Source organism: Trachurus trachurus (assembly GCF_905171665.1).
Source record: "Trachurus trachurus genome assembly, chromosome: 22".
NCBI classification, from domain to species: Eukaryota; Metazoa; Chordata; class Actinopteri; order Carangiformes; family Carangidae; genus Trachurus; species Trachurus trachurus.
In genome coordinates, this window is record NC_139907.1 from 16680523 (window position 1) to 16704192 (window position 23670).

General features: G+C 43.4%; 1 protein-coding gene across 1 annotated transcript in view; it reads right to left on the bottom strand.

The window, feature by feature from the left end:
* Window positions 1-506: 506 nt before the first annotated feature.
* Window positions 507-23670, bottom strand: part of LOC311005229 (inositol-tetrakisphosphate 1-kinase-like) — a 30432-nt gene continuing 7268 nt past the window's right edge. Inside the window, exons 4-11 of the mRNA XM_083997585.1 lie at window positions 17332-17457; window positions 12976-13093; window positions 6426-6524; window positions 6229-6269; window positions 5769-5934; window positions 4371-4438; window positions 4116-4278; window positions 507-3246 (exon numbers count right to left, since the gene is read on the bottom strand). Of these exons, the coding sequence (XP_083853711.1) occupies window positions 2924-3246; window positions 4116-4278; window positions 4371-4438; window positions 5769-5934; window positions 6229-6269; window positions 6426-6524; window positions 12976-13093; window positions 17332-17457 (1104 nt within the window). The 3' untranslated portion in view covers window positions 507-2923. The remainder of the gene's footprint in view (window positions 3247-4115; window positions 4279-4370; window positions 4439-5768; window positions 5935-6228; window positions 6270-6425; window positions 6525-12975; window positions 13094-17331; window positions 17458-23670) is intronic.

Sequence of the window (23670 nt, forward strand, 5' to 3'; positions counted from 1 at the left end):
TCCTTGTTTTTTTTTTACATGTACAGAAGACTAAGATTATGAAAAGATATATTTTTATTTTAATACAAGACCATTTTGTATAGAGTCAATTGACCTGTTTGGGAAAAATGTGTAAGTGTCTGACTGTCTGTCTTTTTTTACTGTCTCCAATTCAATGAAATGTTGGACTCATAAAGCTGAAGCAATAAACATCTGGAGGCTGGGTGGAGAATTGCAGCACGATGTTTGAAGTCTTCTCTTTGCACTCGATGAAGGAATTATTATTGAAAGAAATTAAAGTATTGAGCGCTACCTAACAGTTTCTATAATGCAGAATTTACAGATGATCCAAAGTAACCAACTACGCAAGAAAACACTGACATTTGTTTCAAAAGGATGTTACATCTCACCATATTCAAAACAATAACTCATTTATCAAACGAGTGAATAAGGAAGCAGAACTGAATGACATGGAGCCAGGTGAGGTTTCATATGTTTAATCCGCCCTGTTGGTTTGGCCATTTAATTAAAAAAAGGTCACAAAATTGTGGATTCCTCTCAATTACAGAACTGATACAAAACAACATACTGTACGGATGTAAGCCGAGGCATATATACACGTACTGTACAAGACACCCAAGAAGTAAACATTCAGGTGGAAGCTGGGAGCAGGATGACACTGTCTGGGTTTTGCGGAAATGATCAAAGATACAATGAACCATTTATTTCTCATTTAGAAGCACAATTAGGAACACGAGATAGGACACAGTATAGTGGTGTACACAGATATCAGCCTTTTCCAACCGAAACAGGAACGCACCCTCAACTTTGCCCCTATTCCTCGGTGAAGACAGGGGTAAAAGTGTGTGAAATTTTCCTCCCCTGAACCTGCTGCTTATATCCAAATATTTTAAATTCACTGTTGCCTCAGTACACATTTCAATTGTGGGGAACAAAAGACCTGTTTTAATAACCGTATCTCACAATATGATGTGTCTGGTGATGAAAACCAATTTCCAGAATGTCGCTGGTCTTCTTTTGTCCCAGAGAGATGCTGGTGCAATGGCTGCAGTGACGCTTAATATTTAAGATCACAAAGAGAGAGAGGACAGACAGTCCTCTCGGATACTGATGGGAAGAAATCAAAGAGCTTGGAGGAGCTCTCTGGGACAAGAGAAGGAGGTCAGGGGAATGTAATCATCTATATGCGCTGCAGGTCGGTGCTTGTTCCCACTAGATGCTAGAGGGGCAGCATCGACCACCAGCTCTTCTGTCCCTTTGACAACCGCATCCTGCGTTGTTTTTTATTTTAAGCTATTCCTCTAATAAATGTCCACACCGTTTGTTCAACAACATCACGTGCTTTCATTTCTTTTATATAAAACATTTCCCCCCCCCAATAAAATCTCAATAAAATAAAGTTGCTCTTAGTAGATGTAAGGACAAAGATATTAACAAAATCGAAGTAAAAAAATCTCACAGTGAACACTGGGAACAAGAGTTGGACCTCCTCCCACCGCTCCCCCTCCAAATGATTTTAACACGTGACACAAATACAGCAGCTGGGACAGAAGGCGGGTCGGAGAATGAAGCTCGAAGCAAGTGTACCAAGTGGCCTGGGGGATTCATTAAACTGCATCTTGTTAGACGTACAGTTAAAGAGTGTGATTAGATCAAGACAATAAAGCTGAACGTCCTCGTTTTTACCCAATTCAGCTGGGTACTCGCACACATTCTGACTGAAGTTTTAGAGGATTAATTCATTTTTCTAATCAATGATTCGATGAAAAGTGACAGCAGTCCTCCCCAGGTCTGTTGATAGGTCAAGTAGGCCTTGGGCGAGAAGCTCGTCTCACTTTACAGTTAAAAGTGCTGAAGACATGTGGAGAGTCGGGTTTAAGGAGACGACAAAACCAGGAAGTGATGTGAGAAATCTCACAAGATCCCACTGGAATTCGGAAGAAATCATAGGAATTTCTCTGGAAACATCCACAAAACACAAAAAGGAATGTGATCCTTGTCTTCCTGAAGTGGAGCGACTCACAACAAGGACGTGGTTTGTTTGTTTGTCTGTCGAACACCTAACATCCGGGATCTGGCGTACAGTTAAGCGCTCAGAGACCAAGAAACACTGATGCAACAACAATCATAGAAAAAAAAAAAAAAAAAACTTGGTCACGTGATAATGGAGATTCACTTTTCGTCTTTTTTACCCTTCGAAAACGCTGTTTTCTGAAGTCGTCCTTCCTACACTAAACATATATGTGATGGCACTCTGAAATGTAAACGGCTCTCCTGTTTGTTCAGTCTAACAAACCCCAAACTATCTTCTGTCGTGCGTGTTCAGACTCAGTCCTGTTGGCCACAGTCACATAGCAGCCGCCATCTGTAGAGTAGTGTTCAAACACTAGTCACCGCTCCCCCTCCTCACTTTGTGCAGAGGAGTCAGTGATGTTGACCAGAGCACAAACACACATCACTGGCACGATCCGTTTGCAATGTGTGCGTACCTGTGTGTCTGCGTGTGTGTGCGTGTGTGTGTGTGACACAGAAGGGATCATACATTGCACATTTAGTGGCAGATCTTTCTCCAGTCCTGAATCGGCCATTCGCAATAAGCTACCTCATCTGGACCCTTTCATTACAGAGAAGTCACGAGAGAGAAAAATAAAATCAGCTATTAGGCAAAAAGTTCCCAAAAGTTCACATTACAGTACTGTTAAGTCTCATTAGACAAAGCCAAAAATACAAAAAGACAGAGAGAAAAAAGCTTACACCCAATCACCATCATTTTCAATAACTATATAGGAAAAGGTTTGTTTTTTGATTAGATATATTATCATCATTAACATCATAATTATTATGATTATTATTCATTATTATTGTCACCATTGTCATCCGTTTTTTGTTCAGGGATCAAACGGAGGGGGGGGCGGGGGATCAGTCACTGGGAGGAAGCCTTGGTAGCTATCGTGGAGACACAGTGCTGCTGGAAGTTGGGGGACATGGCCGAGTTGCAGCCCAGTCTCTGGCGCGGGCCCTTCAGGCCGCCGTCGCCCTCTACGATCCAGGGGCTGCCGCTGGCGTCTTTACCCAGCATGCCGCAGCAGCCGGGGGCCGGCGGGCCGGCGTTGTTGGGTACTGTGCTGCTCACCGGCAGAACTTTGGGCTGCTCGCACCCGGGGGCGAAGTCGGGGTTGTGGCTCTGGAGCACGCTGCTGATGTGGTTCAGGAGGTCGTTGAAAAACTCGGGGACGCCCTCGTAACCTGGAAACACAGACACAAAAAACAAAACTGTGACGGTTCTGTATGATAACAAAGGCCATTCCTCTTTTGTGTGAGTAGAACTGCTTTAATCATATCCGGCTTCACAAGAGAGCGTGTTAAAAACAGTTTACACCGTTCAGGAATCAGGATCATTGGGAAAAAGACACCTCAAGTGTCTTTAGCATTTTATCTGTCCCACATAGCCTCACTCTGAACTACACTGCTGCCCTCACCTTCTATATACTTTATGTATATATACACAAAAGGCCAAGGGCGAATATAAACGGTCTTAACTGGTTAAACCCATATTCTGCTCAGAAACATAATGTAAAGAGCCACAAGGCCAACAAACAATTCTAAAGAAAAACCACTGTCAAATGAGGTACTAGTCATATCACTGAGTTTGCAAGTGAATTGTTATCTCAAGCTGATCAGCTGAACTGCTAGTGGCTAGAGCTAAAGCTAGGGGAGGACATTAAATATAATGGTGGTAAATGACTGAAATACCTTTTACTACTGTAACGAATATGGGAATGCCAAAATAAAGAGGTAAAGCCATAGCCGTGTCCTTTTATCAAAGTTAATGATTTAGCCGTTTTCCACGCATTAGGACACACTGTCCATATATTTTTTTAAGCAAAAAAAAAAAAAGTCAGAGATCTTAATCCCCCATTGTTTAAACCAAAGTTACACCCTTATAGATAGATAGAGATATACAGTGTATAAAATGCTGCAAAACAACAGTACCAGTAATCATTATATGATTATGGTTTGTATGTTTAAAACCATTCATGAATATTGTGAAGCTGGAATAATTTATGTTAGTACAGTTCAGTCACAGGTCAAACACAGAGAGAGGCCACACCCACCAGGGAATGCATTGATGTCAATGACGGCGTGTTGGCCTGTCTGGTTGTTGATGATGACGTCGATGCCAAACAGCGACACGCCCAGCGCCTCCCGCAAAGACCTGGACAACTCTCTGATGACGTCATCACTGGGCGGCTGAGACACTCCCTCCACGTTCTCTCTCTGAGATAAAAAGATAAAATACTAAAGAGCATCAGCAGCTGAATGTGTCGCACAATCACATGAGATGCAGTCAGCGATGTTTTTGGACGTACCGAGGTCAAGTCTGAGGACGACTCTGGCTTGGAAACGTTGTGGCTGTTGAAGAAAATGGCTTTCCTGTCTGAAAAAGAAAACAGAGAAATAAAAGATGAAGCTGATGAGGCTTTACAACAACTTTGAATACACTTGATTTCTGAATATGCCCATGCTTGTAGTTCCCATCTGAGGCACTAGGTGGCAGCAGAGCTCAACAGGTGACTTGGCACAATTAGGCCAAATTAATGTCTTTATTTATTGATTCAAACACCTGGTGTAAAATAACAGAAAGCTGATACTGAACCAGCCGGGTGCGAAGCCTCTGAACTGTCAAACCTTTGAGTCATAACTGTGTCATGCTGAGCATCGAAACAACAGATAACATGTTAGCCTGGGGCGAGGCATTTCTTTTGAGGCGGTCATAAATATGACAGGAAGGATTGCTTAATTTATTACCCCCCTCCCCTGTTTTTTCTTTGTTATCACTGTAATGATTAATGGTACAGAGTGGTACAGGGGGAGGAAGAGGGATGAGGAGCGGGAAGGGAACAAGTAAATTCCATCACTGTCCAAATAAATAAGGCCCTCAGCTCATCGAGGGGTCGTGGTAATGAAGTGTTAGGCAGACGGAGGCTTTCATCCTTCTGGCTGAATGAACAAAACACCAGTTTATCTTTGATGAAAGCCCCAGAAGAAAGGCTGAATGGGACGAAACCCTCTCTCACACCCTTATTTTTAAGTTCTTTCCAAACACTAACCCCTGCCTCTCTCTCTCTCTCTCTCTGCCGTCGTGCTCGCTCGCTCACTCATCCATCCAGCCTTTTCCTCCGCTCTCCGGATACAGGACAGAATGTATGGCCCCGACCTGCCGAGCATAATGACCCGAACGCTGTGCAGATGTGACGCTGCGGTATGTTGCTTTATGTGTTTGACAAGGGCCGAGCTTTTCTGCCGTGCCACTCAGCATTCCAGGCTGAAAGCAACTGTTCTCTCTGCGCGGTTACACAAAGCAGACGACTACGCTGATGGTGACACTGCTTTGCAAAAAAAAAAAAAAGGGCCTCTGGTTTATCACATGCAAATGCTGGAGTCGTCCGTGTCAGGGGACAACCCTGTATTCAAAGTCCTATCGCGGCCGAGGCTCCTGACATGTTTATGGAGAGAAACACCGAGCCTCTTGTTTATTTTCGACAGCATGTACCAACAGGGCAAAACTCAATTGCACTCTGCTGCAACCCTTAAAAGGCCGAATAGGTCCAATCACAGGGACTGTAAAGCCATTTTATGAGATCTTTTATGGGGTAATTTGGAGAAGCCGTGCAACTTGTGCAGTCTGGCCACTGTGGCTGTCTGCAGCCCTTGGACTTCCCCACCCAACTCCGTCTCTTTTCTCTTTCTGCCTCCCGTCTCCTCACCTGCTGGTCCAGCAGGGAAGTTCTTGAGCGAAGGCCTCTCCACCACGGTGTAGGAGTCTCCGACGACAAACACCTTGTAGAGCACCGCGTTGTGGTTGATGAAGCTCTGGATCACACACGGAGGCTTCACGTCTTTCAGGTCCTCTTCGCTGAAAATAATGGCCATCTGTGGACGGGAGGACACGGTCAATGACAAAAAAAAGAGAGACAAAAGTCTAGTTAAAACCCAACTTGGTTCAATGCTGTGTGTGTCTGTGGAGGAATGAAGGCTATTTGTCCACCCTGACAGCCAGTATTGATTTCAGCTGACACAGAGAGATAAATGAGGTACAGCACTTTATCTGATTTTGTTGTTTGGACTTGAGTTAAATGACAATCCTGTGACAGGACCGGGGTGTTGCTGCTTACACTGAGCAAACAGTAGAGGGTGTGAGTGACCTCTGAGCCCGTGGCCTCTTACCTCGTGGGAGTTGGTTCCGTGAGCCACTCGTGTTTTGCAAACTGAGGAAGGAATGAAGGCGAGGGAAAGCAAATTATTAGCACAGTTACCCAACCTGTTACAGTACCGTGGTACTTTGACAACACAACACGAGGCCTAAACAATCTGTAACGAGTCCTCAGTATCTATAGAACATGACTGGAGCAGGAGTTACTCACTGAAGGGGAATGTGAGTCCTTGCCTCTTGATCTGCTCCAGCACATCTGGGCTGCACTCAGTGTTCAGGACCATGAATGGAGGAGAGCAAATCCTCTCATCTAATAAAAAGAGAAGTAAAAGGAACAAAATGGTGATTTGATACAGTTAAGAGACGGAGAGAAAATACTTTTGAGATGTTCCACGGTAAAGAGAATAAATGTCAGTCAGGCCTTTCTGGAAACAAATCCTCCAGGGCTGGAACTATGTGAATGATTTGCAGATAATTTCAGCTTCAGTTTACACTCTTAAGAAACACATTTCTATCAATTTAAATAAAGTACCGCCAACTACAAGTTCACAATCTGTAATAGGAGCCATGTACAAAATCTGTATCCTGCATTTGGTATATCTATCACTTGTAGTGTTTTTGTGTTTAATCCATTTGTATTCAATTGTCGGTCTTTGCTCTCTGTTAAACTGCTCAACTGGTGGATAGTGACACACACACACACAATCTAATGTGTCCAAAATAGCTAAAGTAACATGGACAGATTTTTTAGCTCTTCCCTGAAAAAGCAGCGCTCCAAGCCATTCTTTCTGTTCTCGTCCGTAGCCTACATCCTGCAAAAACTGTTGAAGACCTGTTTGAGTCCAATAGTCTCCCTGTCTCTCTCTCACACACACCCACACCATATTTAACCTAATTGGACCAAAAAGTTATATTTATATTCTATCCTTGCGACAGGTTTGGACAACAAACACAGCGGAGGCCGTCGGAGGCCCTCAGGGTTAAATAACTCCTGTTCAAACAAATAAAGCTGCCCGGCCTGTCTGCTCCTCCCAAGCTACACAAACAAACAAACACAGTAAATTGCTGAAATAAAGGAAGACACGCCATCTCATGGGGAACTAGACAAGTCAAACCAGCGGCGAATATTTCAGAGTCACAGATGTCACCTGACTGAGTCACTGACAATAGCTGGGAGTTCACATGACCCAACAGGAGACCAAACAGGTGCAATTACTTTGAACAGTGACGTACCTTTCTTAACATCGCTGCAACCTGAACAGATTACAACATCTCTCTCTCTCATCTACCTACGCCTACCACGTGTTTGCGTCACGTTTGATTACATCATGTTTTTACATCATATCCTGTGGCGACACGTTGGTTATTTTCGATAAGACTCAAAGTTAGAAACATCCTGAACCTCTTTCGTAACTCCAGTATACGTATATTAGGGCCCAGGACACGTTTATATTGATGTTTTCTGTAATTTCCCCTCTACAGTAGGTACATGGGGGTGATAAGGCAGCTGGATGGAGATATCGCCACAGGAAATCAGTTGAGGGGGCCAAACCAGGAGCTGGCAAATTGCTAATGACAAAAACACAATAGGAACACGTCGGTCTTTGTGTGCTGTGGGCCTCGGCGGTGGCAGGGCTCTCCGCTCCCGCCAGTGCTGAGGTCAGGGGAATCTCATTTGCCTACATTAACTCCAGTGCTGAGTGTTGAGCTCTGGGTATATACATGGGGGGCCCGCTGACTCCAACAGCTCCCACAGCAGCTAGAGAGAGCAGGTCCACGCAGCGAGTTTGGGAAGACAATCCACCATGAACAGGGATGGGTAGTGTGTGTGTGTGTGTGTGTTGGGGGGAAAGTCGACTTCAGTGACTTCCAGCTGTAGAGCAGCTTCCAGGAAAATCGGCCCAAACAGGCTGCAGCTGCGTGAGGAGATAAGGCAGCACATACATTAAGGCCTTTGTCACCGATACAGGACCGCACCATATGTAGTGACCAGAGAGACGTATCATCAAAGGAGCGATTCAGGCTTATTACTATAGTGTCGGCCATTATCCCTGTTGCTGATAATGATGTTGTGCCAGAGCTCAAGTGACCGTTTTATTGTTTTATCATCAGATTAGTTACGTTATTTTTAAGACTCACTGGATTCAACTGTAAATAATCTATCAATACTATTTGATGGTTCTTCGTCCTCTGTTAACACCAGACTGAATAACTTTGGGCATTTTTTTGTTTTCGGGAATCTTTTCGTTGGGACAGGTGGAGGGATAAAACGTAAAAAAAAAAAAAAAGTACTTTGGAGGAACTTTTGAGGAAGAAAGAGAACAAGTAATTTTCAATATTTTATGATATAATATTATGATAATAAAGGAAATAAATCATAAAAGTAACTATTACGGTAAATAAAAAAGAATATTGTAACATTGCTGCGGCCCAAAGCTGTACTCACATAACTGCTGTTGTTTAAAATGATCAGGTTTAAAAAATCAAATCAACAACTAAACTTATATGGAGAATAATCTATACAATCTATAACAGATAACTACTACTCTACACTTTAATTCTTGCAATGCACCATTATTTGTTATTTCTAATTCTTCACTCTATATATTACTTCAATTTTTAATTGTGTCAGTGTGCACAACATTATGTAGTCATTTCTTTTTGTGCTATTTTGGCTCAGATAATCTGGTTTAAATACTGGCTCATTGACCCATCTGATGGCTGCCATGTTTCCATATATTGTAGATAAAATAGAAATGATGCCAACGGAAATGAAAAGTAAAACCTTGGACATGATAACCTCAATAATCCTTCAAGTATCCACCATGTGATGTGTTCTTACAAATAATAATAATTAAAAAAAAAAAACATTGAATTGCCTGAAGGATGAAGGAGCGCTCCAGTGCAACATGTGCTTTGACCATTAACTATATAACAAATGTCCTAATAGAAACACTCTTGTCTTTGCTAAAAAGAATTAATCCGCATCGCTGAAGCATGCCAAAACTTATCAAGCATGGTTCATGCTTGATAAGTTTTTTCTATTTTTTTCTATTTTTGCAGTGACATGACAGAAAAGCACAGAGGAGTCCTATTCTCTCTCACAGGCAGATACTTGGTCTGTGCTCTATAACCTCTCCCCGTACAGCTGGGCCCGTTCCAGTGTTGGCTCTGAAACCGGTCACTTTTGGGAGTGGGAAGCCTGGAGGGTTACCCATCGGTCATCTCTGCTACAACTGCGTACATCATACTGATGTTATTTTACCAGGACAGGAATAGCAGCATAATGTCTTTCAGAAAACAGTCTGGCAGGGAAAATATCCCCATTACATCACTGAGTTCCCAAAGACTGATGGCGCTAAATGTTGTCAAACAAAAATCATCAAAAGAGCAAAACCTTGTCAAACCGAAAACATTTGAAGCTCCAAATTATGGATTTATAATAAAGAGACTGGGAGGAATGGTAGATGAAAGCGTGTGGCCAAGTTTGCAATAGCGTGCATGCTTGGCTCTGGTTGACGTTTTGGGGATAAGGAGGTGGAGGAGAGGGAGGGGGGATCAATCTCTGGCTCTGTCTAAACAGTGCATGCTCGCAGCAGACCCGGCGGAGCCGAGGACAATGTTTATGGGCCTCAGTGATGAGATGCTTCTTAAATGTCATTATCCAGTTACACTGTTATTTTTGTTTTTTTTGTGCGCGCGTCTCTTCTTTTATCTCATCGGGACGTCAGCTGCGTGTCCTCATCTGTCTGTGCCGTTACATTATATTCATGCATGAAGATAAATCAGCTCTAATCTTACAGGTAACAACTGGTTTGCCTGAGAACGGACAAAGAAGAAATTCCTCTACAGGCCTGTTAAAACACCTCCGATTCAGACGCTATCTTCCGTCTGGTTTAAGGCGTTGGGTGCAGAGGACGACACAGAGCCAAGTTGCATTAAGCTTGATAAAGTGCGTGGCTGTTTAGGTGGAAGGCTGGACTCTCTTGTTGCTATTTAGAGCTTGTTTCCTAGAAACCCAAGCATCCTCTCTCTCTCTCTGCATCCCTCCAGGCAAAGCAGCAGGATTTTCAATATTTTAAATTGAACTCCAAACACGGCTATGCCCTGGGAGTGATGCAATTCTCAATATCGGCCGCTCTAAGAGGCTTACGCTCCAATTACAATTATTGGTCATTTATTTTGAAAAGAAAAATTACAATTTGTTTTCCCACATACGGTAATTCCCATACTGGTTCTGCTGGGATATCCATCATCTAATGACGGGGACAAAGTGCAGTCGTAGCTGACAAGTAGAAAACCTTTCTAGCCAAACTGGGAAATCCTGTCGGCCTGAAACGTTGACTCACTGGACATGGGTGAGTGTTTGGGTCTTTGAGTGTCTGTCTTTGACATGCTGCAACTATGATTAAATATTGATCCCTATCATAAATGGGACACTTGCTCTGTCGGGTCTATGCGGAGGTGTGGATTAATGCTAACGCGGGGACCATCTGCTTAATATACAAACACTGCAGGAAGGTCTGAGCTCGATGGCTGAGACGCAACCTCTAAATTCAGGAGAAATCTTTTTATCTGAAGCTGCAGACGACTTGAGCCTGACAGAGGCTTTTATAGCAGAGTTGACCTGACAACGGTTTCTATCTATAAAAACAGTCCAAGATATCAAAACTCATGTATACACAGGAACCAGTGGATTCCACTAAGTAACATAAACAGTTACCTTGCTCTGGCTCGCATTGGAAAACACAAAACCTCGTAGGACAACAGAGCAGCGCCAAAGCTCCAATAAGCAGAACTATGAATCAGTGACACTGATCCATTAGCGCTCATGTGGCCCTTGTCTGGCTATTTTCTCTTAAACATAACATCAGAACGAGCTGATTCTTTGTCCTTTGCGTTTATATGAATTTAAACAATTCGGAGCGCGGCAGCTAAATGTACTGTGACCGAGGGCCTGTTAACACCGAGAGGCCACTCCACTGATAAAATAACGTTCGCTTTTCCAGAGAAAGCACCAGCACACCTTCAAGTGCTTCCTCCTATAGAGTACTACTCTGAGTCATCATGCACACTGTGAAGCATGGCAGGCTCGGCTCTCTGCGGCCTTTCAGTGCCGGGTTGCCTTGGCAGCTGCTCCAGGACTCCATGGTCTCTGCTGATAAGGAGGAGGAAGTGCCTGTGCCTAAGAAAACAAGGTGGACTTTCCACACTCTCACACTATCCTTTATTTTACTCCAACCTTAACCCATTTTTGCACTCACTATTTTCTTTTTCTTTTTTGCTGACAGAGGAGAGTACATCCAACCTTGGTCACATGCAGTTTTTTTCCTGTAATCATGGTGGTATGGTCTAGGATTATAAAGGCTTACACTCTATGCTTTGTGTTTAAAACCGACTACAATTGTCAAGCAGGTTTGGTATGCAGGCCCAAGTGTGAGCAGAGAGCACCATTTGCATTAATGGAAGAAGACTAAGGAGAGAAAAAAAAGCTTCCGATAAATGCAGCAAGTGAGCCATCCTCCTCCTCCTCCTCCTCCTCCTCTCCAAACCAAATATGCATAGTGAGACAGAGCAATGCAGCTTATACTCTTTGTTACGTAACAGCCATCATGTCTGTTTGGATAAAACGACGTCTTCGGTGGATCTATTTTAGGAAACCCCTGACAGAGCCGACATGCTGAAACGCCTCTGATCCGTTGCTCTGACACCAGGCTGCAGCCCCTCACAGAGTCATGGACGCTCGCTGTGAAGAAGCACTTAAAGGGTTTATGCTCCCTGCCATGTATGGGGGTAAAGGAAATGTGGATGAGTCACAGGTGTGTTTACAGCGAGTGTGTGGGCAGGGAATGTGCTCCTGTCGTCACTGCATTTTTCCACCTTTGGCCAAAAACACGTTGCCTGTTGACTACTCTGTGACGGCAGGACGTGTTGCTGGACGGATCCGAGGGCGAGTTCTGATCCATTAGTGGGAAACACACAGAGCCAAGTTCATGCTGGGTTCAGACAGAGGCGGGGAGGGGGCGGACGGGGGGGCACAGAGAGCTTCTTTTGTCGCGTGAAAAGGAAGAGAGGAATTATGATATCGGCATAGTGCACTGCCGGCAAGAATTAAACATTTGCTCGGAAGCATCGCGTAACATAATTCAGGCGAGAGGCGACAGCACGGTCATATGTTACCCACGTGTCCCCTCTGGGAGTGAAGAGGAAAGACAGAGATCCCTCAGTTAACACAGGACCATCCTCTTAATAAAATTAGACACATTAAATAAAGGTAGAAAGCTGTCTCCACCGAATCAACAGTTCTTTGATTATTTTTAAACAACTTCTACTTTTATATCACATTGAGGACAAGGAGAGGAACAGAGACCCTGCTGGTGTTGAACCCATGATGCACTGTGTACAGACTATTGACACTGCAAAATGACACAGCAAAACTAACCTGCATGTTGTTATTTGTGACGTAATGACTACTCTGAGTGAGCAGTTATTTAAATTGGGTATTAACTGGCAGCAAACAGTTTATAGAGCACGTGACACGTTGGTAGAGCAGGGGAACAAAAACTGGGCGCTGCAACAGCTTCCTCTGTTTTTGACATTTACTTCTCATAATTCCCTCAAGGTCAGTGCTGGTCATGAGAAAGCAAGATGAATGTGTCAAATATCAGCAGATTTGACCTTTGTGTTAAAAACCACCCACGCCTCCGCCCTATTTTCTAAATATAATTCAAACTGAGCCCTGTCACCTGGCCATGCCTTACCTTGCATACAGCTCTCTATCCTGTGGATGAGCTGGTAGGACTTGCAGCGGTCCAGCAAGGTTCGGATGGCTGGAAGAGGGTCCAGGACGATGGTCTCAGGATGGGCATCAATATAGTCCTGAAACACAGAGTGTAATAATTTTAATAACATTTAAATTTACTTTTTATCCTATATTATGTTCACATAAACAAAATTCATAAAAGAAAAACTCCACAGGCATGATATGCTAGCTAACCTTGGAGTTCCAGTAGAAGTCGTTGACGATTGTTGATCAATTTTTAATTTTCAGAGTTCTTTTAAAACTACTAAAAATTATTGTGCAGAGCTGTAAGCATTAGACTACGAATCATCTACAATAATAATTGTCAACAATTCTGATAAACATTCATAAAGAAACTGAAATAAATCTGGAAAAAACAAGTTCTCTGATTGAAAAAAAAAAAAGTGTGTGTGTATGCACTATGCACACACGTAACTGTGTTACTAGAGCATACTGTAAATTATTCCTGTGCGTGCAAAAAAAGGCAAACCACAGACCGAGGCTGCACCCCATGTGAAACCATCTGCCATGACACATGACATATAACACACACAAAATCATATACCTACAGATTAGGAATGTTAAACAAACACAGCGAAGTGAGCAAATTACCGACACAAACACTAAGTTGAAGGGTCAACATGCATCATCCCGCACATGTGTGTGTATATGTGTGTGCGAGCTGGAGAGTATGAGATGTATGCCAGCGGGTCTGTGTAGGTTACATCACTACATCTCTGCACGGCGGGCTGTTGGGTCAGCCTGAGGTTTGCTGTTTTACATAACTCCACTCCCCTTCTCTTCTCTTCTCTTCTCTTCTCTTCTCTTCTCTTCTCTTCCCTTCCCCGCTCCTCTGGCTCTGTCCCCACACCACCTCCCTCTGCGGCCCTCCATGCTCTCCATGTTTCCTTCTCCGCTCCTTCAGAGCAATTTTTACTGACTCACAAACGCTGTCAGGTGGAGCTGGCCGGCCTGCGTGTTACACAAACAGTCTGCCCGCTCACATCACAGCTCCACTGTCATGCACGTCCACATGAAATTAAACACACACGATGCCACAATGTCAGACATCAAACTCGTGCGCAGCTGGGAAAAAAACGCCCATTTGTGAACTGACTCTTATTATACATACACATACTGACGCACAAGGCGTGTAAACAAATGCCTTAACATGGAGGACCCATCTGTAGGATTTGCTGGGATCTAACGGGCAACGCTGATCAGAGCCAGTTGAGCGATTACGTAACGTCAAACATGCTGCCGCCAAAAAAATAAATCCAAACTAATCTTCCAGGAGTTTAGAGGAATACACTGCAGATAAGGACTGTCACTTGCCGATTTCTGCATCTCAGAAGAAGAAATGCAGTTAAACGCAGACAGGCGGGAGGAGGTGAGATAGAGACGAGCGCTGGCAAGCAGGTGCTGAGAGAGAAGAAGAGCCAGACGTATGTCAGCATGGGTGTAAAGGAGTGGGTGTGAGGGCTGCACATTTTCTGCTCATCCGTTTCCATTGGGAAAAAACAGTTTCTCTGAAAATATGGTCCGTAAAGGATCTAATCTGTGCCACCAGTTGGTAGCCGTGTGTGGCGCCGCAGGCATCAAACCTGGAGTGGAAAATAGTTTATAGCACTTACACCAACCACAACCAGATGGGTGTGATTTACCACATCGACTCCGATCTCCTGAGCTGTCCATCACTGTGAAGCCCACTAGACCTAATTTATGTAACAATCATAGTTAAAGCAAAAGCTGCTGGGTCTTTATGTTTGTTAAAAGTTTACAACCTCATACCCAATATAGTAAATACTGGTATGTTTCCATTTTGTCAATTACAACTTTTAGGTAGCTGATGATGTCAGAGATATTTATCATTATTTTTTAGATATAAAATTTCAGATTCCTACTAGTGATCTACAAAAAAAAAAAGGAAAAAAAGAAAACTGTAAATGATATTTGTCCCGGGTCTGCTGTGCACACGGCTCACACCTCAGGCCCCTTCATCACCAGAGTGCATCCCAGCCTGACATTTTGTTTTGAATATAGAGCTATTTTAGAGAGGAAAGCTTATTCCACCACCACACTAAAGGTTATTTATGATCACGGCTACGTGTTATTAGAAATACGCCAACGCTTATATTTCCAACAGAAATGTAATCACACATGACAGTTGTGTTCAGGTGAATGACCTGAACTGAAGAGGACTGAGACACAAAAGCTGTGAAAACCTTCAGCCACAGCTACAGACTTCTGCTCGTAGCTAAAACAATAACATCCTTTAGAGATGTAGTGCACAGAGCCTGGCTGTTGGGAGACCTTTGGCTACGACCAGGACACACCAGCTGACTGGAGATCATAAAAAAAGAGCTGAAGGAGGTAAGTAGGGAAGGAGCAGGTCAACACTGTATTGGTTAATGTTGTTGATGCATGGGTCAAAGCTCAACTCCGATGTGTGTAGTCGTTATTTATTATGCTTGTGCACGGTGCCACAGTGGTTTAAGCTCTATCGCCTCCCAGCAAGAGGGCGCTGGGTTTTTGGGTTGCCACTCTCCCTTTGCCTGCTTCCTCCCACAAGCACAGATTGGTGACTCTAAACTGTGTGAATGGTGACCTGTCCAGGGTGAACCACCCCGCCCTCGCCCCAGCTGGGATCGGCTCCAGCCCACCCGCAACCCTGCATGGATAAGCGGTATAGACAATGGATGGATGGATGGATGGATGCTGCTTGTGGATGGATGCCAAGTTAAACCAATGCCCACTGCTTCATATCCTCTGTCTTCTCACCTGTAACTGGAAAATATATGGAGCTAGAAATGTGTAGCTGTGTTTTTGTAACAACTACTATATTTATATTTGCACATACTTCTTGGAGATTAGTGGGAAACACTGTCATAACTGTATATGATCACTACTGCTCCTGTCTTCACAGGGTGGGTAGTGCTTCTGTACTTTACCCTGTGATTTTATCTCCAGTGTTTTTCTTTTTTTGTGCTTGAAAAAAAAAAACAAGGTGTGTGCATTTGCTTCAAAAAGACTAACAATGGTCTACCATAAAAGTGTCCAAATGCAGTCATGTGTTAATATTGACCAGCTTCTGCTGTTGAAGTTATTGCAACATCCTGTTTGTCCTTCCTAACTGAGCCGTCAGGAATATGTTGACAGAACTACGTGATGCTGATCAGGACTTCAGCTCCTCTCAGTCATGCAGAGACAGAAATTCAGTGGAAGCCGGTGAAAGAAAATTAATTTTTCACACCAGCCACAGCGCTGCCAGATTAATGAATACACAGATGCACACAAACGTGCAACCATTTCCTGAAGTGTGTTTCACAGTGCCACATTTGGAGCTGTGACCTGCTGCCCATGTGAGATGTTTCTCACTTAAGGAAGAACGAGGAAAAACTTCATGAACTTCAAGTGACAGTTCTCAAGTTTTAATGCGTCACCACACGTTCAAATTTAGCAGCTACTGTTCTTAATGTAACCTAGTCAAGGATCTTTGGCCTTTCGGTTTAATGTGTTGAACACACTTTATCTGAATCTTTGAACCGGGACATTTAACTGCACTCATAAAACTCCTCCATAAATCTTTACTGCCTATAGCAGTGCCACTACTGTGCTATAAACAATAACGGACAGAATTTCTACACTTTTTCTTCCAATTTCAAAACTGTATCTGAAGAGATTGCTCAATCTCCTCCATATCATGTGTGCTGACAATGACTGGGCCATATGATCACTGAGTCATGCCCATCAGATTATTTTATCACACAATTATTTTATCACACATACTGTTCCTAAGGTCAAGAAATATCAACTTTCATGTTTAAAATGTCAAAACTAGAATGCACGGAGCAAGTATAACAATCTCATTACATGGTCACAAATGTAAAGAGGGTTAACGCAGCCATTTCTAGATCATCGTGTTAAGTTTAAGGGAGACGCCGGGCAGTGATGGGATCCATAGTTGACCACCCACCTTCTCCTTGTGATTGAGAATTTGCAGCAATATATTTCAGTGTCTTAAACTGTACACCCTGTTATGCTTTATCTTTATTTAATTTATTTAGTTAGTTTATCTTGTTTTGTTTGTTTACTTTTGCTCTTATTAATTTCCTTTGTCTGTCACAATACTGCTTTGGAGAAAAACTTAATAAAATCTTTGGGAAAAACAAATGTGAAAAGTTGAACAAAGATGTTTTCCTAACATTTCCAAAATGACGTGCTGAACCCCAGGTTTTCCAAGAAGTGGAAATGAACACTTCATCTTCTCTTTTTTGAATAATGAGGGGAGAGGATGGAGGATTAAGACACATACCTGCACTCTTTGAACGAGCAGAACGGCCTGTGAATCATTTTGGTCGGCCTCCAGGATGAGGTCAGTCAGTTTGTGGATGATGACATCCAGGGGACCCTGCTCCTCCAGGGGCTGGCTGAGATCCAGCTGAGCAGAGAAGAGAACAACCCGGGGTCAAGAATTATGCAGCAAACAGGGCAACGGCACTCTCAGGTGTACATTTACCACATTTAGAAATGGTAAACCTAAGCACTCATCCATTAAGAGCGTTCGTTCCAAACCCTGCTAAGAGGTGATGATTTGAAAAGGAGTGACAGAAATCCGACCGCCTTTAACAACTTACTGCTCTCAAACAACTGCAGTGATTCATCGCTGGAATAGAAAAGTGCAGATGCTCGATATGAATCAGATTCTTGGTGAATAAAATTTTAGCAACAGTTAAATAAATCACTATGTCAAGAGTTTGAGTTGTCAAGGTTTTTTTCCCCTCGCTTTTCCCTTCTGACTAACTCAACCATAAAACCAGCGGTATATTGTACTTCACACAAAATCAAAATCAGCATGTTCTCACAAACGGCCAGAGTCTTCAAAAAGAAAAATATCCTTTCAGTCTCCAAAGTTCCCTCAGTCCACAAGTACGAACTTGTCTCCATAACTGCCTGCGAAAGCACTGCTGACTGCAATTGTTAAACAAACGCAAAGAATTTCCATTTTTTGTGCGAACTTTGGGTGATTTGTTTCTGTTTTACCCACTGTTTATTTAAACCACACTCATCCTATTTGCAAGCTGAAAAGGGGAAGTTTATCATATGTACTGGCCTGCTACATTATTGACAGTATTTATACATGCACCATTTCACTGACCAGGCTTAGGTAGGAGGCAGCACTGGTGATGGGAGTCGAGAATGTACAAAAACCTCCAATTACCATATGTATGAGCCTGAGTCGTAGCTGCGCTTGATGGACCCTGTTATTCAAAACACCCAGTCTCAAATACAGTGGGGACGAGAAATATCGAGTCCACACAGCATACACAAACTGCAGAATTCACAATAATGTGGCATTTCATTGTGTCGTCAAATAAATGACTTGGATGATGAATGTGAGAATATTTTTAAGAAAAGGTTAAGTTATTTTGGAAAGTCGTTAATCTGTCATTGCCCTCCTCATTTATACTCCCTGTGTGTCAATAGAGAAAAGAAACAAACATACGTTTTCTGCTTTTTTGGTTATAAAACAGCATCAGGTCTGATTTTACTTTATTTACAGCTCCAACTTTGGCACAGCCAGGGTTCATGTTGTACTTGTTTGGAATTGCACCATGAGGATTTATTCTGATGTCATCTATTTTACTATGAGTTGCAAACTATCTCCCACTGGCCAGGCTTCCAGACTTTCTGAGCATATTCGACAGCCTCTGAGAAAAATGCCAAATTAGCATTCGTTTGAAGTTCACTGCAGCTGAAAAGAGTGGCTGCTCTGGCCAAGTAGTTCACAAGTAGTCAAACCAGCTCTCCAAGCGTGATAAGACTTATGTGGGTCAGCACTTGCAGGCACATGCAAACAGAAATATAGGAATACTACAAAGGACAGAGGAGAGATGCTACGATTTCAACCAGTGATGACTCCTCAGTGGATGAAGTCCAGTTCACAAGAGGCCTCTATTCTGGCTGTACAGACTGATGACAAGGGGAGTTGAGTAATGTCTGTGTGAGAGGCGACTTTCAAAGTTAGAAAACTTAAGACACAGAGCAGTCTTTGATATGTGGCTAGAAATGGAAAATAGCCATAGGGAAGTAAAAGTACATTTAAAAAAAAAAAAAACTAATTATCTGAAATCTTTCACTCAACTTTAGGCGATTTGTTTTCCCACAGCGGTAACACAACTGTGACAGTCTTAATTCATTCTATTAAGGCCAAGACTGTGACAACAGCAGATTATGGCTCCTTGAAGGTGGAAAATTAAAATACTCTGAGAGGCAGTTAAAATGAAACCCGAGCCAACACATCAACATTGTAATGAGAAGTGGTTTCAGGGCTGCATGTTGCGTAACCCCAGCTGTACACGAGCTCATTAGCTAATCAGCAGATACAGATCACCTGATCGCTTCAGACAAAAGATAATTCAGAAACACCTGTGCAAATAAGCCAGAGACAGGCACTGTCCTTTATTCTGCTCGGACAGTACACAAACCCCAGAGTGAATACACTTGAGTCACACAGGCGTAGATCAATGCAAGAACTGTAAAACTGTACAGAGTTTCCGTTGGTTAAGGGTTGGCCTCAAGTCAGAGCCGTCATTTTCTGGTTAATGATTCAAAGATGTGTGATAGATGGATGAGTAATTATTAAGTTTGCTCGGTCCTGCATTAAAAGGTCAATTGCACAGTGGTAAATTTGTTGAAGATAGAGTCCGGAGGTTTTTGCTCAAAAATAAACGCTATACTTATACAAATGAAATCCGTCTAAATCATCACCTAGGTTTCTACTCGTGTGTGGTGGTGACTGTGTAGAGCCCCCTCCCCCCGCCTGTATTTTTGTCTTTTGCTTTGTGTCACAGAGACGCTTCTGGGTGGAGAGTCATGTTTTCTCTCCAGCCAATGACAGAGCTCAGGTGAGGTTTCGTGCGGCAGACTAGGAGGGCTGCTAGCCCCGCTAGCTGTCCCGGATGCTAGCAGCTGCCGCTAACACCCGCTAGCGGTGGTGGCTAGCATCCGCCACTAGCTCCTGCTTCCCAGCTCACCACAACAGCCCTCCTACTCATCATTACAGCATAATTCTTCAGGCTCCCGTCGCCAGTGACGACCGGCTATCGGCCCATGGCTCCGGCCCTTTTCTTTGCAACCTGACAACTGCTGCTGCTGTCAGGGGCAGGAGGCTGCACAGTTGAGCCTGAGAGGAGGGGCCCAGTTTGAATGTTTTGTTTACAAACTACAACAAACAAACCTTCAGACTCTACCTTTAAACATCAGCCGATACAGCGTAGATATATCACCTGTGATAGTTGCTATATACATTGTTTGGACTCAGTCTGACAGAGAGAATATGAGCCTCGCTATGCTGAACAGCCACATCCTACACTACACACTACACACACACTACTGTGTGTGTGAACACAGTATGCCAAGAAATGCCAACATCAGTGTTCTGGTCAAGCTGTATTCCCTATAGATCTCATTATGCAACATCAACACAGCATTTATTTATCTGTTCATTTTAATCCTGTTGGATTTCATTCTCCTCCACGCTCCATTTCTCCCGCCTATAGCAGCAGCACGCCCTACAGCCTCGAAAGCAGCACGCCAACATGAGCTGCAAAAACGTACACAAGCCAGTGAGGGCAAAATGTGCCCAGTGACTCCAGACGGTTTGCTAGGACTGAGCAGCAGCGGCACATAACACTGGAAAAGTCAGGGATGAAGCTAGCTGAAATCATTTATCAGACATCCTTCTACTAACTAAGATGCACTGCCTTATGACATAAGATTATTTATTAGTCCCACACATGGAAAATTTGGTTGTTTCAGTAGCATTTGTAACATACGAGGTAAAAAAGTAGAAGAATATGCAAAAATAGAGATGTAAGACAAACCTATAGTTATGTCCCAAAATGTTTCAGGAATATACAGTTATTTACAAGAATAGAATAAAATATGAAACTTACTGTAGATAAAATGCACAGTTGCGATACACAACAATGTACAGTATGTTAAGTAATACAGCATCAATGCATTGCAGGAATCAAACAGTATGATTGCATAAACTCGGCTTATGTTCTAGCTCAGCTGGTTAATCAGGATTGTGAGGTAGAGAGACACGTAGACACAGAGGTGTGAACATATGGCAGATGCATAAAACACACATAAACATGCTGCTATGACCTTAATAGCACCGTGCTGGTAAGTCAACACTCATAAAATGTGTTGTCACCTGTGGATAAACGATCACTGTGTCTACAGCGCTGGCTGCTGTGAGCAGCAGTGGTGACAGGACGCGAGGTACAGCAGGTCGCTACAAACCGCCGCGGTCGCTCTTGTTTTCTGTCTAGCTAGCAGTGTCAGCGCGACGGGGCTGGGTGGATGGGAATTTGCCTGTGCTCCGCTGAGGCACGGCTTTTAATCTCTTGCTTACACAACACAGAGGGCCCGTCCACGGCCTGGCCTCTCAACAAAAACAGTCCTCTACATCATGGGGGTCAACACCCACTGGCAAAGACACATTGCAGAGGATGAAGCTGCCCTCTCCCTGTGCTCAGACAGAGTGACCCTGCTTTAGAGCTCATCCAAAAACCCAGCAGTAAAGTCAGCGATGTCCCGCGAAATGCTAAAAGCAGAAATGTCAGTTGACGTCTTTGCAAATCTCCCCTGGGACTGAGAGCTAGCAGCGGGCCGTGGTGGTGATGGACAGCACAGAAAACACACTGAATCGTGGAGGGAGAGGGCAGGTCAGGGCCGATATATTTTCAGCTTTGATGTTAGCCTCACAGTGGGACCGAGCTGCACCCCGGGGAAATCTAAGAACGGTGATTTTGAGAGCAAACAGCGAGGACAGAGCTCATGATGTAATTCAGTTTTCAACACAAGTCCACTTACTGAACACAAGCTGCATGAGCCGGTGTTTGGAGCAGTTATTTGTCTCTGCTTTTATTCTTTAGATGACTCTGTAGCTGCCCTCAGCTGGATCAAACCTCACCTGGCTTTCCCTTTGTTGTCAGGCTCGCCCAGAGCAAGACCGTGGGTAGAGTGCAGACAGACGTGATGAATGATTTATTTTGTATGCTGTGTGGCACTTGACACCCCAGTGTAAGAGAAACATATGTCTCTGAGATAAACTGTGACCGGCTAGCCACACCTCACTGGAGGTACAGGACTGCACACGAGACGAGATCAACATGAAGGTTAATCTCCAGCCAAAAATCATATGGAGATTCACACTGGGAGCTCATTAGGCTAATGGACGTCTTCCCAGCATCCCTGGAGTCCTCCCATTACCAAGACATTTCTCCTGCTGAATATGTTGCGCAACGGAGGCTTGTGAGGCAGCTCTCTTTCAGCTTTTATAAAAATGGAGAGTATAATATGAGGATAACCAGGACTTAGTGTGCGACTTTGCAGGCAGGATAAGAGTGTTTCCTTATAAAACATTTTAACAGGTGGGTTTGCATCTCACTCAGAAATAAAGAGACTCCAAATCTCTTCTAGGTCAAGTCAAGTCACTGTAAAGTTGACTTCATCATCCACACACCCTTAACATTCAGACTTCTCATAAACGCCCACACACCTGTCTTCCAGCACTTCAGAAAAATATCTATTTTTAAACCGGAGGAAGTGTGTGTGTGTGACTAAGACACCTTCAACACACATTGTTTGTGATGTTTTGGAAACGTCTCTGATGAGGCTCTTGGTACATTTTCTATTTTTTCCCCCTCCAAATTAACTCTAACGTTGCTTGATGCTAATAGCCACCAACAGCTGTCTTTGGGTCATAGTGGACTGGAGGATCAATAAATTCCCTCCAAAGACAATCTTTTGTTTGACAGCCTCCACAAATTCAATATGTTGGTGAGATACAGTAGCATGGCGGAAATTAGCTTTAAATTCTTAAGCACTTAGCATATAATAAAAACAGTAACTCAATAAGTTTCTGTGGACAGCCCACTCAAACGATGGCCATTTGCTGTGATGGGTTCTCTCTCCTGCAGCGAATATTGGCTTCCTCAAGGCCCAGCCTAGTGAGTTAATCTCATCAGCTCTGTGATACAGACAGGCTAATGTACAGAGCACAGGGAGGATGGCTCTCATGAGCTCAGGGCGAAGGGGTCAGTATTGATGAGCTGGTGCAAAATCGCTTGGGAGGAGGGAAAGGAATGATGGCGGAGGGAAACGTAGAGACAAGAAGAGCGTGATAATGGGCTACTTATAAAAAAAAAGAAAAAAAGAACTGGAGTGGAAAGCTGCAAGAGGCTAAAGGGGCAATCGTATAAAGTCAAACACAAGAACCGTCTGTTGTTTTCCACTTTTGTCAGTCCTGGTGGGTATAAAAACGGATCATTTTCCCACACTAGAAATGGAAATATAACATTAAGTCCCTGCGGCTGCCAGATTTAGCAAAGATCTGTTCACACAGTGACGTCATAACCACTACCAACCCCCTGGAGGATCCAGCCTCTTGTGGCAAATACCATACCATCGCTATGTGGAATTACAGTGACTTATCTGTACATCACTTCCCTGCTACTAACAATTATTCCTATATCAACTAATTTGTTGACTATTATACATTATTATACACATATGTCACATATAAAAACAGTAAAACATTCCCACTGTCTCAGGAACGCAGTGACGTCTTTAGACTCCA